The sequence below is a fragment of the Typopeltis vanoorti genome, chromosome 9 (assembly GCF_054136105.1).
Source record: "Typopeltis vanoorti isolate ZY-2024b chromosome 9, IOZ_Tvanoo_1.0, whole genome shotgun sequence".
Classification (NCBI taxonomy): domain Eukaryota; kingdom Metazoa; phylum Arthropoda; class Arachnida; order Uropygi; family Thelyphonidae; genus Typopeltis; species Typopeltis vanoorti.
This window is the reverse complement of record NC_143557.1, coordinates 14950901-14969522: the sequence shown is the minus strand read 5'-3', so window position 1 is coordinate 14969522 and position 18622 is coordinate 14950901. Positions and strand designations below refer to the sequence as shown.

Below are 18622 nucleotides of genomic sequence, written 5' to 3'. Positions count from 1 at the left end.
AGAGAACACTTGTTTTGCTAATCTTTCCTCGCCCATTCTGTTTAAGTGACCATACCACCTGAGATTAGCTCTGCTAACGCATTCCTGGATGCTGACAATGTCAAGTTCTTTCCTAATATCCTCGTTTTTAATATGATATTGCCATTGATGCCATCTGTTCACGCCTATAATCTTTCTCAGGACTCTCATATCTGTGGTCTCTAGTCTTTGGTCAAGTGTTTTACTTCTGACCCAGCTCTCAGATCCATAAGTTAAAACTGGTTTGAACACTGTTTTGTATACAACTAATTTAGTGTTCTGACTAATTTCTCTCTTATTCCATATGAATTTATTCAATTGACTTCCCACCATACCAGCTTTGCTGATTCTGTTGTCTATTTCTATATTTAATTTACTATCTTCAGTAAACATCGTGCCTAAATAGCTGAAATGTTTTACTTGTTCCACAGGTTCTCCATTCACAACACAGTTGACATTTTCAATGATTCTGCCTATTTTCATTGTCTTTGTCTTTTTATTGCTGACCTTCATACCATATCTATTACAACAGCTATTCAATTTAGTCAGAGAATCTTGCAGACTTGTAGCAGAATTATTTAGAAGTATTACATCATCCGCATAAAGCAAAGAGCTGACATTAACATCTCCAATTTTGATATCATGTTTAATACCACTTTCCTTCATAATGTGATCCATATAGATAATGAATAACAGAGGGGATAATGTACATCCTTGTCTCACACCAGATTTACCATTAAACCATCTTCCTGTACTTCCTTTAATTCTAACTGCTGACTTACAACTCAAATAAAGACTAAGTATTGCTTGATATAATGCCCCATTGACACCATATAACTGCAGCGTATTGAATAGCTTCTCTCTTGGCACCTTGTCATATGCCTTTTCCAAATCGATAAAACTTAAATACAGATCTCTGTTATATTTCCATGCTTTCTCGACTATTTGTCACAAAGTGAAGATCTGATCCTGACATACTCTAATTGGCCTGAATCCAGCTTGTTCTTCACCAAGCTTTTCTTCCACAATTCTTCTCAACCGTTTCTCAAGTATACTTGCATAGATCTTGCCAGGAACACTCAGTAGGGAAATACCTCTGTAATTCTCACATGCAGTTTTATTTCCCTTTTATTCCCAATCATCAGGAATTCGTCCCTCTGTCCAGCCCTTCTGAACTATGCAGTGCAGCCACTGTAAGACTCTTATACCACCATACTTCAGCATTTGTGGTCGAATATCATCTACTCCTGATGCCTTTCCACATTTCACGCCTTTGATGGCTTTTTCTACTTCAAGTATGGATATGTATTCTTGACTGCATGCCTGGTCAGTGTTTTTTACCACTGTGCTGTCATCAATGCTTGTTTCATTTAGCAGTTTTTCAAAGTAATTACTCCATACTTCAAGGATATCTTTTTCTCCTGTTTTCATGTCACCTTTATCATCTCTAACTCCTTTTATAGCACTCTTTCCTCCATTCCTAAGCTTCTTCAACAACCTCCAGAATATTTTGCCGCCTTCTTGATATTTATTTTCTATATTCTTGCCAAAGTCCTCCCATGACTTTTGTTTAGCTAGTTTGACACAGTGTTTAGCATTCTTGCATTTATCTCTATATTCTCTAAGAGCACAAGCTGACTTATTTGACAGGAACTTTTGATATGCTTTTTTCTTTTCCTTCACTGCCTCTTTAACTTCCTGTGTCCACTAGGGAGTTCTGATTTTTTTATCCTTACAGACAACCTCACCACATGCCTCTCTGGCAGAATCAATCAATGTTTTCTTCAGAGTTTGCCACCGAATTTCCAAGGTTTGATTCCTGTTCTCAAACTCTTTCATTTTTTCTTCAATAATCTTTGTGTATTTAAGTCTACAGTTCACATCTGAGAGCTTCTCAACTTTTATTCGCTTTAAAACTTTCTTACATGTTATTCTTTTCAATATGAAATTCAATTTTATCTTGCTCAAGACTAGATAGTGATCACTTCCAATTTCAAATCCTGTGTACACTCTGGTGTCCTGCACCAGGGAGAAAACATCACTATCAACACTAACATAGTCAATGAGACTTTTCTTATTCCTAGCCTCTTCTCTCCATGTGAATTTGTGCACATTTTTATTTTGGAACATGGTGTTAGTAATAACAAGTCCATATCCTGAGCAGAAATCCAACAGATATTTGCCATTATTATTAGCTTTGCTCTTTTCTCCAAATTTTCCCAAAATATTTTTGTATGTCTCACAATCATTTCCTACTCTGCTATTTAGATCCCTAACAAGGACCAACTTTTCATTTTTCATTGTGTCAGTTGCTTTTTCTAAAGCTTCAAAAAATTCCTCCACTTCTATCTTAGTAGAACCTTCTGTGGGACCATAGGCACAAATAAGTCACATTGTCCAGTTCCTCACTCATATTTGCCCACATTACTCTACTTGAGACTGACTGCCATTCAAGAAGATTAGCCTTGTATTTTGTGTTGAATACTATGGCTCCTCCTTCTTTTCCTAGATTGTCATTGCCTGAATTGTAAAAATGGCAGTTATGTTTAAGGAGTATATTGATTTTTGGAGTTCATGTTCACTTCTTGCTATGATTATCTGGTCATCTGCAAACAAATGGGTCATCTGCAAACAAACTATACTTGATGTATAGTTCCAAGATCCAGTTTAAATCATGGTTTTATATTTTCTTCCATTTCTTTACTATTTCATCAATATAGATATTAAATAACAGTGATGACATTGGAAATCCTTGATGGTCCCCTCTATTTATTCATTTCCATTCTGTAATTTTTTCATTGATTTTTATAGCTATTTGGTTATTTTGATACATTATTATATTATTCTTATTAACAGAGGCCTCCAGGGACTGACTCAGGAACTCATCGAGGAATGCCATATTATTCGCACCAGCTGTCATGCCTGTTCTTGAAATCAGTCATGCTATTTGGACACACAACATCCAAAGGCAATCCATTCCAATCACACACCTCAATGAGAGAAAGACCTAGCCTTAACTCCCTTCTTGACATCATTCTCAACTTCTGTGAATGCCCTTGTGTCCTTTCCCCCAACCTCCATAAAATGAAAAATTCCATCTACTGAAATTCTGTGTAAACCTTTCAGAAGTTTTTAAGTCTCAATCATATCACCCCCCTCTTTCTCCTGTTTGCTAGTGTCTGTGGCCTACAAATTCTCAATCTGTCTCTTCATAATCAGTAACGCACAATCCTGATATCATTTTTGATGCGCTCCTTTGCACTCTCTCCACTGTATCAGAATTACCATGGAAACCAGGAGACCAGATTTGCATGCAATAGTCCAAGTGAGGTCTTATCAAGGCCTTGTAAAAAGGCAAAATGACTTCCTTATCTTTACATGTCAAGGTTTGTATCAGCATTGCAATTATCTTTTGAGTTGTATTTGCAATCTTTGTCACATGGCTGCTGAACTTCAACTTCCTATCTACTAACACTCCAAGATCCTTAGCCTGATCAGTTTCTTCTAGCATAATCATGCCAAAGTGCATAACTTTGCATTCGCTGACATTGAACTGACATCCATTTTCCCATGACTACAATTCCAGTCTATTCAACTCATTCTGCACGTACTGCATATCAGCAGCACTCCTGATTACCCTACTTATCTTTGCATCATCAGCAAATATCTGTATATTGCATGTCAAATCCTTCCCAATTTCATTAATGTACAGATGAATAACAGTGGACCAAGGACTGATCCATGAGGCAACCACTGATTACCTTGAATCTTGCAGATTTCCCCCCCCCCCCATATAGAACTTTTTGATATCTGTCAGTCAGCTATCCTCTTATCCATGCTAATATTTTATAATCCAAAGCCATATTCTCCAATTTATGCAACAGTCTTCCATGCTGGATTCTGTGAAAATACTTAGCAAAATCCCAAAGTATCATAGTGTAACCATTCCCCCTTGTCTAACTCATTGGCAACATTATTATAGAATGTGAGCAAGCTGCTAAAACTGACCTTCCTTTAGTAAAACCCATCTCTGTTAGTCCATTTCTGAATGCAAGTCCTAACCAACATTTCCAAAATCATCACCACCACCACTCCTGAAATACTGATTGGTTAATAGTTGGATATCAGTTTTTGCACCACCCTTGTGCAACAGGATTACCATACATATCTTTTACTCCTGTGGAATCTTACTTTTTCTGAGATTCTAATTATATAGCGAGGTCAAAGGAATAGCCAGTTCAGCTGAACACTCTTTTAGTATCCATGCTTATATCCCTCAGTTCCTATTGCAGAATTGTTATTGTTTGTGCCATAGTCCTAATACTTCCTCCTTATACACATGAGTTTCCTCATATAATGAAGAGGTAGTGATGAGTTCAGTGTTGCATATACCAAGTTGATAGCTTTTAGCAAAATGGCTGCTCATTAGTTGAACAATCATTTCTGCATCAGTCACCCACATACCATACGCATTCATTAGAGTTATTCTTTCATATTCATTCTTTCTTTTACTTGCAGCATAACGATAGAATTCTTTTGTGTTGTCTTTGACTTCCAGAGCAAGTTTCTTTTAATACTCGGACTTAGCTTTCCATACTAACACTTGTGACTCTTCTTGTCTGCTGCTTATAATTATCATAGCTGACATCATCCTTATGCACACAATATTCCTTCCACATCATCTTTTTCTTATGAATCTCTTGCTTAATTAGATCACATCCATTTCTCTCCTACTCTAGTTATTCTTCTAGAATTCTTCAACTCTAGACACACATTCTGATATCGCATCATTTAAGTATTTTTTATATACACTTCCCATACACACTATCAATGTCCTTCCCATCAAAAGCAGATACAATAGTGCAGAATAATTAAAGTACCCCATTATGATTGCATACCCCTCAGGTGGTTATCACTTCCTGCTTTGTAGTTCAGCATGTAACCTTTTCTGAATGGAACATTCATAAACTTAGCCACTTCGCAAGTGAGTACTGCATGATCACTATCACCAACCAGAGGCAGAATAGTTACTTCTTTAACTGAAACCTCCTCTGACACTATAATAAGATCTAACACTCTTTGACAATGAGTTCCTTCTGTCACATGCTGCTTGAGAAAGTTGTCTCACGACAGTACAATAAATTCAGTTTCATTCTTCTCATGCAATTTAATAGCTACCGGTACCCAATCACTGTTTGGATAATTAAAGTACCCCATTATGATTACTCTTTTCATACCCATTGTATTTATTTGGTAATGCATTTCTTCATCACTAGCAACTGATCCACCAGGTCTGTAACAACACCCCACTATGTATTTAATCTTATTAGACTTCATCTCACACCAGATGGCTTCAAACTCAATGTCACATGAAAAACTGTTAATAGTATTGCAGTAATAGGTCTCAACTCTAACTGGATTCAAGTCATCTGATGTCATTAGCAGCACATCCACTCCTCTCATATCCTGTCTATCCTTCCTAAAAATGCTGTACCCTTTGTGCTCAATACCAGTTAGTAGGTCTGCTTCTGATGGCCAGGTCTCAGTAATGCCTGAAATATGAGGTCCCAATATATTAACCAAGGCAACAAACTCTACTCCTTTGTTTCTGATACGCCTATCATTCGTGTACGGAAATAATAAATTACCTGCATGCTCTTTTGTATACACTTGTCTATGGTATGCATGACACAGTTTGACAACTTTGTTCTTATCTGGTTCCATACTTATGCAGACATCATTACACATGCTTGATAGGTCCAAACTGGATGAACACAGAATCTTTCTCTCTTCATAATCATTTCAATAATAATAACCATTCCTATCACTAACACAGTTACCTAACATTGTCGCTCTTACACACAGATTCTCACATTTCCTCCATCAGACATTGTAGCAAGCGGCTCATTTGGAATGTTTAGATTCTTGAGTACAGTCTGCAGTTTGTTTCTAAAGACTCTGTCAAAGGCTTTCTGGTAATCTACAAATGCTATGTGTGTTTCTATGTTGAATTTGTAATGGTTTTACATTAAGATTTTGAATGTAAAAGCTGTGTCAATGCACGATCATCCTTTTCTGGAGCCATTTTGTTCTTCGCAAAGTTTATCTTCTATATATATGATTAAAGTTTTAAAGTTGACATTTGTGAATATGACTTACGGCCAGTATTTAGGAGACTTATTCCTCTGTAGTTTCACAGTTGCACTTATCATCTTTTTTATATATTGGGATGACAATTGCCTTATTCCAACTTTCTGGGATTTTTCCTTCCTTCCTTTTAAAATTATATTGTTATATAATTTTAAAAGTCATTTGATGAATACAATGCTCTGCATATTTAATAAATTCTATATTTATTCCATCTTCTCCAGGGAATTATCCTGATTTGCTTTACTGTATTGCTTGTTTGATTTCTTGTGATGTTATTTCTTCCACTTTCATTACCATCTTGCTGTAAGTTTTGGAAGAAGTCCAGCCAGGTTTTCTCTTTGATTATTATTATTATTATTCAGGCATCTATGGTAATAGATGCCTGAATAATAATAATAATAATCAAAGAGAAAATAATCAAAGTCATGAGAGATTCTTCCTAGGAAACACAAAGTCTATCATACCACTCCTTTAACTCATTGACTGTTCTTGCTTTCACCCACCCTCCATGCAAAGAAACCACTCCTCACTCTCTTTCTAACAACTTCCTTTCGTAACTTCCAGGGATGGCCCCTTGTCATCGCTCCTTCCCACTATTCCACCAAGCGAAAGAACTCCCCACTGTCAACCCTGTAACGGCCTCTCAACAGTTCAAAAGTCTCAATCATAATCACCTCTCCTTCTTCTGTCTACCAAATTCTGCAGTCCACATTCCCTCAGCCAATTCTCATAACTAACAACATTGTACAGTCCTGTAACCATCTTTGTTATCTGCCTCTGTACCTTTCCACAGTTAATTTATCCCCTTCAAATCCTGGGGACCAAATTTGATAACAATAGTCGAAGTGTGGTCTGATCAGGGTCTTATACAATGGAACGATAGCTCTTTTATCTCTACAGGTCAGCATCCTTCTCAGTATTGCAGCAATTCTCTGGGTTATCATCACCACCTTTGCAATATGTTCTCTGAATTTCAGTTTTCTATCAATCATTACCCTCAGATTTCTTGTCTCTCCTACTTTCTCCAATTAAGTATGCAGCCTCCCATCAATGTATCCCAAACTTCAAGACTTTACATTTTGCTGCATTAAACTGATATCCCCCATTCATTTGCCCATCTGTCTAGTTTATTCAAATCCTCTTGTAGGGCTGCCACATCTGCACTGTTACTAATAAACTTTCCCAGCTTCACATCATCTGCAAACAACTGAATATCCCCCCATGCAGTCCATTGGCAATGTGATTGATATAAAGGTTAAGCAATACAGGTCCTAGTACTGACCTGTGGAATCCCACTTGTGACCTTCTACCTCCTTGGTATTGCCCCACCATATCTCTGATACCTATCAGACAGCCAATCCTGAATCTATTTGACTAACCTGAAATCTAAACCCATGTCCTGCAACTTAAATATCAGCTTATCATGTGGCACCCTGTCATATGCCTTTGCAAAATCCAAAAAAATGGTAGTATATGCCTTTCCCTCATCAACTGCTGTTGTCATTTTATTATAAAAGGCAATCATATTACTATATTAATTTATATTTATATTAATTACATTTATATTAATTACTATCAGTGTGCCATGACATATTGTCATGTATCCAAATATCTCAAGGCAGATTACTAATAAGAACCTCACTTACATGTACATCTTTTTTGAGCACTCCAAACTACATTGATTCACCAATATCTGGTGAATCAATGTAGTTAATTAGAAACACTTTGTAATCCACTTTGTGGATTACAAAGTGTTTCTAATTAACTCTTCTTGAATCCAGATTTGATACATTTCTCTCTTGTTGTACATAAATGTATCAAATCTGGATTCAAGAAGAGTTAAAGAAGAGAATAAACCTTACTTATTCTATTCTTCTCCTTCTTCTTATCCTATAGCTCTACAGCCCAAAATGAGTCTTGACCTCCTGGATTTGGTCCACCCCGTCTGTCCAAAACTTGACTTCACCAGTTTGCACATTGCAATATGATGTTGCCGTGTTGACTAATGGTATCTATCCATCCTGTTCTGTGACAAATGACAGTATTTTCTTAAGAAGACTATAAATAGGTTATAAATCTCTTGGTAAAAGACCAAGAGAAAAACCTATTTATAGTCTAATTAAGAATACTCCCATTTTCCACATAAAAGATCTGCCCACTGCAACTTTTTCAACTTGATTAGACTGGATATTGTAGGTTCTTTAGCTGATATAAGTTATTTTTGTATACCTGATCATCCAGAGCTTATCATTCACTTGGCTAAATATTTTTCTAAGAATTTTCCTTTCAGTAGCTGAAATCACATTCTCCACACTCGCCATATATATCTAGTCTTCACATCCGTAGATAAAAATTGGATGAATTATCAAATTTTGTATTTGTACTTTAGTCTTCCAGTGGATATCTTTTAAGCTGAATACACGAGACAGAATAAAAAGCCTGATAACCCCATCTTTATTTAGACGTTGGTTTCTGTGGTTAAGCAGTTCTGTAGGTAGTTTTCGTTATTGAGACCACATATTAATATAAAGAGTTCATTATTGTGAAGTTATTAAAATATCTAATATGTATAATTAATTGTCAATAAGCTTTTGTTATGTAAAACTTTTATATACCATTACCCTTGATGATGTAAGTCTTACGATGCATGAAACCTGTCGGTTTTTTTTAATTGTTTATTTTTAATAAACTCTTTGTATTAATATGTGGTCTCAATACCGAAAACTACCTACAGAACCCCATCTTTATTCAGTTCTGCATTTCTAACATCTCTTTTTTTGGTTGGTTTATGATCATTGTGCCTGAATATTTAAATTGTTCCACTTTTTTTCTGTTTCAAGGATTCCAATTTTGATGCTTATATCAGTTTACAGAGTCTGCCTGGTTTTAATCATTTTGGTTTTTTGTTGATTAATTTTTATCCCTATTTCATATGCTATTTTTTCTAATTCCAGATATATTTCTTTATCTGTTTGGCCCCTGATGTGCTGTTAATGTCATCTGCATATTCTGTTATTTACTCTCATATTTAATTGTCATCTTCACTAAAAATTGTACCTAAAATATCTGATATGTAAAACTTGTTCTTTGGGTTCACTGCTAAGAGTACAGTTTATATTTTCTGTTTATTATTATCTTCTTGACCTCTATGGAGTCACAAGACTTGTCATGGAAGATAAACACTAGTCAATACAAAGTTTATCCTACCACTTAAACTCATCCACCATTCACACTTTCACCACCCTTTCAGACAATGCATTTCATGCTCCTGCCACTCTCCATGCAAAAAACTGACTTCTTACCCTTTTATTCACTACTTCCTTTTGTAACTTCCAAGGATGACCTATTGTTCTTCTTCCTTTCCCTTATTCTACCATATGAAAAATCTCTTCAGTGTTAATGTGATAATAACCCTTCAACAGCTTAAATGTCTCAATCATATCTCCCTTCCCCCTTTGTCTTCTATCCACCATATTCTGCAGTCTGCATCTCCTCAATCTATCCTCATAATCAATATTGTGCAGTTCTCATATTATTTTTGTTATGTCTCTGCACCCTCCAAGGTTACTTCAGCCCTTTCATAACCCTTTCTGTTTTGAAGGGAATGAATTATTATCATATCAAATGTATCATAGCCATTGACTATTCTGACTAAAGACTAGAAGACATGTAACAGATTTAAGAGGACAATGTCATCTGCATAAAGAACTAAGCTTAATATCCCCTGTTCGAATATCAGGTGTGATACCACTTTTCTCTAGAACTAGAAGAATTAGAACAAAATTAGTTCTTCGCAACAAATTTTCCATTCAACATTATTTTAGTCTTTTCTTGTATATACTTGTGTAAATCTTTCCTGGATCATTTAGTAGAAAATTTCTTTATACTAATCTCATATGTAGTTTTATTTCCTTTTCAATAAACCAGTACAATGTAAGTTCTACTTGAGTCATCTGGAATTTAAATTGAACCAATCCTCAAATGTGCAGGATACCCATATTTCAGCATTTCAGATTTCTTCTGGTATTTTCTGCCTCAAATATTGATATGTAATCCTTATTTTATTACTCTTGGGTATTTTCTATCATTGTTCCACTGTTTGTCATTTTAAGTGATCATTTTTAAGTAATTACTACGGATATTGAGAATGTTATCTTCAGTTTAATATCATATGGAAGTACTTCAATCTCTTTGCGATATTCTTTTCTTCATTTCTTAACTTTATTAGTAACTAACAAAACATTTTATTGCCTTCATGATATTTATCTTCTATATTGTATTCAAAATTTACACATTACTTTTATTTATCTACTTTTCAGGAACTTTTTTGTCTGATTTCTTCTTTGCATCGACTGCTTCTTTAACTTCCTTTGTCCTCTATGGAGTTAATATTCCCCCCCCCCCTCTCTTTACAGACAACTGCACCACGTTGCATTCCTAGATTAGATTAGTCAATCTGAGTTGACTTTCTCCAGTAACATTGTGTATGAGTCTGCATTTCACATCTGAGAGTTGCATGATTGATTTTGTTATCAAAACTTTAATATGTAGTTTCTTTCCACTGGAATACTCATTTTGTTCTGCTGAGCACCAGGGTGATAGTAATGTCATATTTCAAATCTACTGGTATCATGAGCTGTATGAAAATGTTATCAATAATAACAAAACTTTCTTGCTTCATGTGGGTTCTTTACATGCAAACTGATTCAACATTTTGTTCAGAAGGGATCTTAGTTAGGACTAGCCCATATCCAGAACATGAAATCTAGCAAGTACTTTTCATTAATATTAGCCTTGCCTTTTTATTCTAATTTTCTAAAACATTTTTTGAGATTTATTTGCTACTCTACTTCTTAAGCAGAATAATGTCTAACAAGAACCAACTATTCTTTATGTCAACTATCCTCTCTAATGACTCAAAATTCTTTTACCTTTTACCCTTGTTAGAATCTTTCATAAAACCATAGGCACAAATAAGCGTGCTCCAATTGTGAAAATTGCTAGATTTGTCAACTTTAAATTCCTTTTTCTTTGTGTAAACTAAGAATTTTTTATTTATTTATTTTTAAAAAGAAAAAGCCACAAGACCTATACCACACTAGTGTTGTGGGTGGGAAAGAGGAATCTCTTCACATTTTGCTTGAACAGCTGAGGGTTGTCATCTTTAGAGAAAGCAGAGTGGGGAAGACTGTTTCATAGGACAGAAGTAGATGGGATGAAGGAGGCAGTGAAGTTTGCTCAGTGAGTTTCAAGACAGACCGTAAAGGGGTGTTGGTTAGCAGTTGCTCTTGTTTTAATGATTTTGGAGGAGTGGTGAAATAATAATGGCCAATGAAAGTATCTGTAGAAGAGGCACAAGGCCAAAACGGAACGTTTGTGGAGAGGGAGTGGAATGGGTATCTGAGAGTGGGATCATTAATTAGCCAGATTACCCTCTTCTGGATGCAATCAAGCAATCCTAGGGAGGATTTTGGTGCTTTGTCCCAAATATGGGAGCAATATTCCATGGCTGGGCAGATTTAGGCTTTGTATAGAGTTAGAAGGTGTGAAGTAGTGTCTTGTGCAAAAAAGTAGACCAAGTTTTTTGGTGGCTGCAGAAGCTATAGTTGAAATGTGGTTCTGCCAGGACAGATCAGAGATACAGATCAAGCCGAGTAGAAAAATCTGATTGTCTCTGGATATGTCAGTATTACTGGAGGAAAGGGAGCTCTTTCTTGCAAGAGATCAGACAGGACTGAGTTTTGGTGGCATTGAAGTTTACAAGGTTGTCCTTGCCCCACTGGGGTGTAGCTAGGAGATCTGAGCTCAGGTTGTTGGTAATTGTAGATCTTGAGGATTCTAATACTTCAGCACTACAAGGTTTGTCAAATGAAAAGGAGGAATGGAGTGTACCGTCATCAGTAAAGCTAGGGATAGGATTGGAAGTCTGTGAGAGCAGGTCATTTATATATTAGAGGAAAGGAGTGGTTGAAAGAACAGAACCCTGGGGTACTCCTGCATTGGTGGGAAAATGAGGAGAATAAACTTTCCACTATGATACATAGTGAGCAAACAATGAGCAAGTTGGTGATCCAGTTGCACCACGAGGAAGGCAGACCATAGGGTGGTGTTTGTTAAGTAGGCCCCGTGCCACATTTGATCAAATGCCTCTGAAATGTTGAGGATAACCACATGAGTTTCTCCATGACTAGAGTTCAGAGGTGGGTGGTAAAAGCAAGATGATCAGCTGTAGATCGTGAGTGGCAGAATCCATGCTGCTGATCACTGACTGTTGGTATGACCAGGTGGTTCAAGAATTGGTTGCTGATGACTTTCCTCATAATTTTAGAGAGAACAGAAGTGAGAGCAGTTGGATGGTAATTTGTTGGTTGCCTTTTATCACTTTTCTTTGGGATGGTTTTGATGTGGAACTGCTTCCATGTTGTAGGGTAGATGGCAGTTGAAAAAGATAGATTGAAGAGGCGATATAGGATAGATTTGTGTTCAGGTTATTGAGGATTCTTCAGATTTCTTTTTGACAGATGACATGAAGGGAGCCGTTCTTGGTAGTGTGGAGGTGACTTTGCACAGATCCTCAATACAGGAATTTGAAGAGAAGAGTGATGGCAGTAAGTTAGCCTTGTCTTTAGGTAGGGTAACTACAGTACCATTCAGTTGTGAGAGTGGTGGAAATCTGGGTGGTCCCTTGGCAAGGGACCAGAAGAAGTGACTGCCATTTGGGCAGGAGGTGAGTTTGCAGTATTTGGCCCTTTCAAAGTCTGACTTGGACTTGGTGATGGTTCTTTTGCAACAATTGTGTGCTGCAGAGTATGCAACTGGAGTTTTGGTCTTGAGCCATTTTGTGGTAAGCAGAGGTTTTTTTCTTTTACAGAATTTGCACACTTTTTTGAGAACCAAGGCTTGGATCGTGGCTGAGAATTTGAAGTGAAATAAGGAATGAAAGCCTTCATTCCTGTGAGGATGATTTCTGCTGGTCGGTCTGAGCAGATGTTTGGATCAGAATTTGGCAAAAGAGACTTGTATGATGTTGTGGTCCAAGTTTCCAAGAGGTGGACTGACAATCCTAGTATACCTGGAAGGGGAGCTTATTAGGAAGAGGTCAAGTGTGTTGACAAAGTGGAGGTGGGGGTGTCAGGTATTCTGGTAGGAAGATTGATGATCTGAGATAGGTTATTTCTATAGCAAACACCTGAGCATCCCTGGCTGCTTCGTCGGTGAAACTGGAGAAGGGGAACCAATGTGAGTTGTGGACAGTGATGTCCCCCAAGAAGGACAACCTCACTATTGGAGTATCTTGACTGCAGAAAGTCAAGCTTTAGAGAGAGTTGAAGAAGTCAGAGTGGTTGACGGCATTTGGTGAGAAAGAGCATACGAAAAGGTCAAGTTGGTTTGGTAAAGAAATTTTGAGCCAAACAGATCAGACAGTGGGGATTCAAGGATGTGCAGTCTCTGACATGGTATGTCAGTTCTGATGAATGCACAAGTGCTGCCCTTGTGGTGGAAAAAACTGTGTAATGTGTAGTTTGGACAGTTGAGGTTGCCAGTTGGGTTTCTGATAGGAATAGTACTTCTGGTATAGCTTGGTGATGATCCAGGTTGTATGTGATTATATTCTATTATCTTAATGTATATGTAGTTTTATGAGTATAGTTGGCAATTTGGTCAGTCCCAAATTGCCAGCCCCTTATTTATTCATTCAGCATCCAATTAGATAACTAGCAGCAGGACTCTCTGCAGAAAAGTGAGGGTTGGACATTGGGTGAGAAGTCTCAGTTATATCTCTTAAATAGTTCTAAAATTAACTTATGTTATTTTTATTATTATTATTTAATAGTCCTTAATAGTACTTGAACTATGATTTAGGGCCATTCTTCTCTACTGTGAGTCACTTAAGGGTTAGAGCCAAATAACGGAGAGGAGATGTCTACATCATCTTTAAGCAATATAGAGAACCAATTGGGCTTCTGATTTAATGCACAATCCTCATCTTCATACAGTGTGCCTTTTAGTAGGTATTCACTTGAGTACTGAACAAATGAGGATAAGCTGGCAATTTGGGACTCAGTCAACCAAGTTGTAATTTCTACTGGCTGAAAGTAGAAATACACACACGTGATGGTATTACTGGCCATTGCATAGTTAAATATGGCCCTTGCTGTTTTCGTCAGAAAACCAGGGAAAACAAAAGTCAATATCTAGAAGAAAGAGAAGAAGAATAAACCCAACATCAACATAAGGATCATTAAATGGAAAGAAATTGAAAACTTGCAGAAGAGCTGAAAAATACCACAATGACATAATTGGTGTTACTGACATGAAGATAAAAACAAGTGAGATAAATAATAAGTATAGGATGTTATATTCAGGCAATAACAATCAAAGAAAGGAATAGTGAGGAGAGTAGCGATAACATTCAGTACTAAACATGAAGATAATCTTGATTGGAAGGCAATTTCAAACAGAATTATGTGGGAAAATGAATATCACATTGAAATCACATGTAGCCTTGAGTGTACATATCAGGATATTAATGATGATAAATGCTTCTCTACTACAATGATTCTGCATGATTCTACATCAGCATTGCTGATATTTATCTCATTTGCACTTTTGGTTGACACCAGAAGTCTGAGTACCACAAATCTTCACAAAATAACAAGAGAACATTTTTTTTTAATAGTGTATTTGCTTTATGTCATTAATCCATTATAAAAAAATTCCTTATCTGTATCTACAACCATTTCATTTAACAAAGAAGTTTGATAAATGTTACTGATAGGATATGATGCAAAGACCAATATTAGTAATTATTTTTAATTACATACTTGAGACAAGTAGTAATGCATTTCAGTAGCTTGTAATTTTGCAAACTGTTTCATGAATTAGCAGTATTTCCATGTTCAAATTTCTGATTTAAACCTGAATGTGTGAAGTAGCCAGGCCAGTTCACAAATCCTCATTTAAATCGGAGACGCTGTTCCTGGAAGGAAGTGGCACTGGTTCTACAGAACCTGGTTAACTGTACCAGAACTGATGCTACAGTATGATCTTACATAGATTTTGACACACTGCCCTCCCTATCTACCAGTCAACATTAATAGCAGTAATTACCATGAAGAATGCCATCATTCTCCATGCACGTAACTGGCCTTGTTATCCAGGTCATTCCATTGTGTGCCTTCACTGAGTTTGTATTGTTAAATTGGCTCAGTAAATAATTAATTTTAGCTAGTAAATTATTTTCTTTTCAGTGTTGACATAGTTTTATGTTCCAGAAACTTCAACATGAAATTAGGAGTATTGAGAGAGAATTATTCTTTTGTTTTGGATAAATCATTTTCATTTCTTGGAAAATAACAGATTTGTTTTTTAGTTTCCAGATATTGTAAATTTTGCTGAAAATATGGCAAACATGGGGAAAATAATAATTATTGCTGCATTGGATGGAACTTATCAAAGGAAGGTAAGATGATGCTCTGTGCAAGTGAAGCTTTTCATTCACTGGTGTTATTATATTATATTATATATATATATATGTGTGTGTGTGTGTTGTGTAGATTTTGCTGGTTCATTGATATATATGTGTAGAAAGTATTTTACCTCGAGTAGAATGTATCTCCTCCTGAGATTTTTATTTAATAAGGTTAAAACACCTTATGGTAACTTGTTCTGGTAAAATACTTATAAGCTCTGTATTACTAAATCTTGGTATTTCTAGCCTGGCTCCCACTGACGAGACCTCACTAAAGGTCGAAACCGGTCTGGGTAGTGGCCCCCTTGCCTTTAATACAAACATCATACATCCCCTTCTTGGAGATGTGTTTTGGCAGTAAGGGTAAATATTAAGATTAGTGATCAGAGCTTATGCCACCTTTACCACGAGTTGCCTTGGTCTTGCACTACCTGTAGGATCAGCTAGACTTGCATCACTTGCAGGCGCAAACTTGACTTGCTTGTCTGTTTGCTTACTTGGGAAATGGAGTAAAACCAGGTTTAAAATTGCTTGGTATTTTTTAACATATATATATATTTATAAAAATAAATTTAACTGACTAGAACCCGAGAAAGTATAACAAAAACCTTTAATACATCACGACTAGTTTCATCGGTGCTCCGACTTCTTCAGGTGAGAAATAAAAAACATAAGATCTAAAAATAACAAGGTAAAAAACATGGACTTTCCAGCTTAATAAAAAGCAGAATAGTAACAGTTATATTTGAATAGGTGACCGCCTGCTACCATTGGCATGAGTTGAATGGGTGCGACAGCTAATTTTAGAGCACCAGTACTGGATACATTTATTTTTATAAATGTATACATCCCAAGCAAAGCCTAATTTCAATAATATATATATATATATATAAGTAAGACTTTATAAGGCAGAAAACTGGAATAAGTTGGTAACAATGGCATACATTTGGCTAACGCTGGCTACGATGTATTCTGACAAGTGGATACTTGGGTTTATATTTAGATATTTTGGATCTAATGCAATTTCCAAAGATTACCAAAATTTTCTCTCGGTTATGTCATAGCAACATTGTAATAATATAGATTTATCCCAAAACACTTGATGGCTATTGCTGAAGCATCTTGTTGGTCAGCTGAAGAGAGTACACGTACAGAATGCTTCGGCAATGGGACATCAATTGCTGTGGGATAAATCTGAACTATTACATCTTTGCTATCACATAACCAAGAGTAAAATTTGGGAATTCATGGAAATGGCATTGGATCCAAAACATCTAAATATAAACCGAAGTATAAACTTGTTGGAATGCATGCTAGCTATCAGCCAAATGTGTAAACACGCACAATGTGCTAAACAGTGCAATGCATAATTAGAAATATTTTAAAAAACATCAGTCTCTTTTGTATAACTACATAGTGGTTGTCACCATTGTTAGTCTTTACTGTTTGTCTACTAGTTTGCGTGTTTATACCTGAAGGAATTCTAATTAGGATGAAATGTGTGTTTAATTAAAATAATTGTTACCATCTTATTCCAGTTTTCTACCTTATAAACTCTTACTTATAGGTTTTGTCTTGCTATGATAATTTTTTCTTATATAAAGGGTGTTCTGTAAAATGTATGCTAAACCTCAGATAGTTGTTAATTGTTTATTTTGAGTAAGAAAGTTAATATCAACAAATCTCACCAAAAATCTTATGATTATTGGAAAGGAAGAAACTGAAAGAAATTCAAAGATTAAATGAAATTATGTTAACTCAAAATATTAAACTGCTGTTTAATATAAATTTTGATTCAGTATGTACATAATTTGGAAAATACAATAAAATTGTTAAAGAAAACCCACCTATCTGTCTAAAAAAGAAAAGCATATGAACATTGCATCATACCAGCTGTGACATATGGAGCAGAAACTTGGAGCATCACAGGAAGATTGGAAAATAAATTAGGAGCTGCACAGAGAAACATGAAAAGATCAATGTTAGATATAAAAAATAATAGATAAGTTAAAAACATAGATATCAGGAAAAAAACAGGATTAAAATACATCATTAAAGAAATAAAAAAAAATGGAGATTGGCAGGACACATGGCAATACAGGGAGACAATCACTGGACAAAAATTTTTACAGAATAGCAAATACGAGCAAGTTCAAGACCTGCAGACCATCAGCAAGGTGGAGAGATAAACTACATCATTTAATGGGAAATGACTGGAGCTCAGGGGCCAGAGACAGTGAAATGTGAAAAAATATGGAGGAGATCATTGTCCAGCAATGGATGGATAGGGATTGGTTATGATGATGATAAATGTAATTAAGTGCTTGCTTTTCCAAATGAATCTCCTGCATCAGCTCTGCACATTTGAGATTGTTTTAACAGCATACATGCTCATATATTTGAATTCTCATGATATTTGTACTTACCCCCTCGAGCTAGCCTGATTGACCTAGTGGTTAGCATACGTCCTGTCTGATCTGACTAACAGGCTGTGGGTTCAGATCCAACTGTGGGCATGCATGTTTGTGATTGTCATTAGAAATGATTTTGTCAGCAGGAGTAGAGCAGTGTCCTAATTACTGGAGGACTGAAATGAGTTGAAAAAGTTTTGTATTTGGTCTCTGAGGCAGAGTTTCTGGATTATGTAAAAAATAAGATAAGATTAAACTCTTAGCCCACCACATTAAGGCACTCCAGGTAACCCCTGATTTCCACAGATTCAGTTTTACAGTTTTTTTCCACCACTATATACATATATGTTATGCCAGTGTCTATACATTGCTATGTGCATGTGTTGTGCCTGCAGCACACACCTCGAATCAGCAAGTTCAAAATTCTTTGCTGATTTGAAGGTGAACTCTAAAAAGTTTGCCTTCAAAGGGTACAAAGAGGATAAAAAAAAGAGGCATGCTCTATATAATGGATACAAAGTTAAAAATTATACAAAAACTCAAGACCAGTTTTAAAATTGTTGATGTCTCA

General features: G+C 36.0%; 1 protein-coding gene across 2 annotated transcripts in view; it reads left to right on the top strand.

The window, feature by feature from the left end:
- LOC150102896 (thymidine kinase, cytosolic-like) overlaps positions 1-18622 on the top strand; it is a 224501-nt gene that overhangs the window by 179013 nt on the left and 26866 nt on the right. For both annotated transcript variants that reach the window (XM_090397539.1, XM_090397540.1), the window contains one exon: positions 15542-15631. In XM_090397539.1, coding sequence (XP_090253665.1) covers positions 15542-15631 — 90 coding nt within the window. The remainder of the gene's footprint in view (positions 1-15541; positions 15632-18622) is intronic.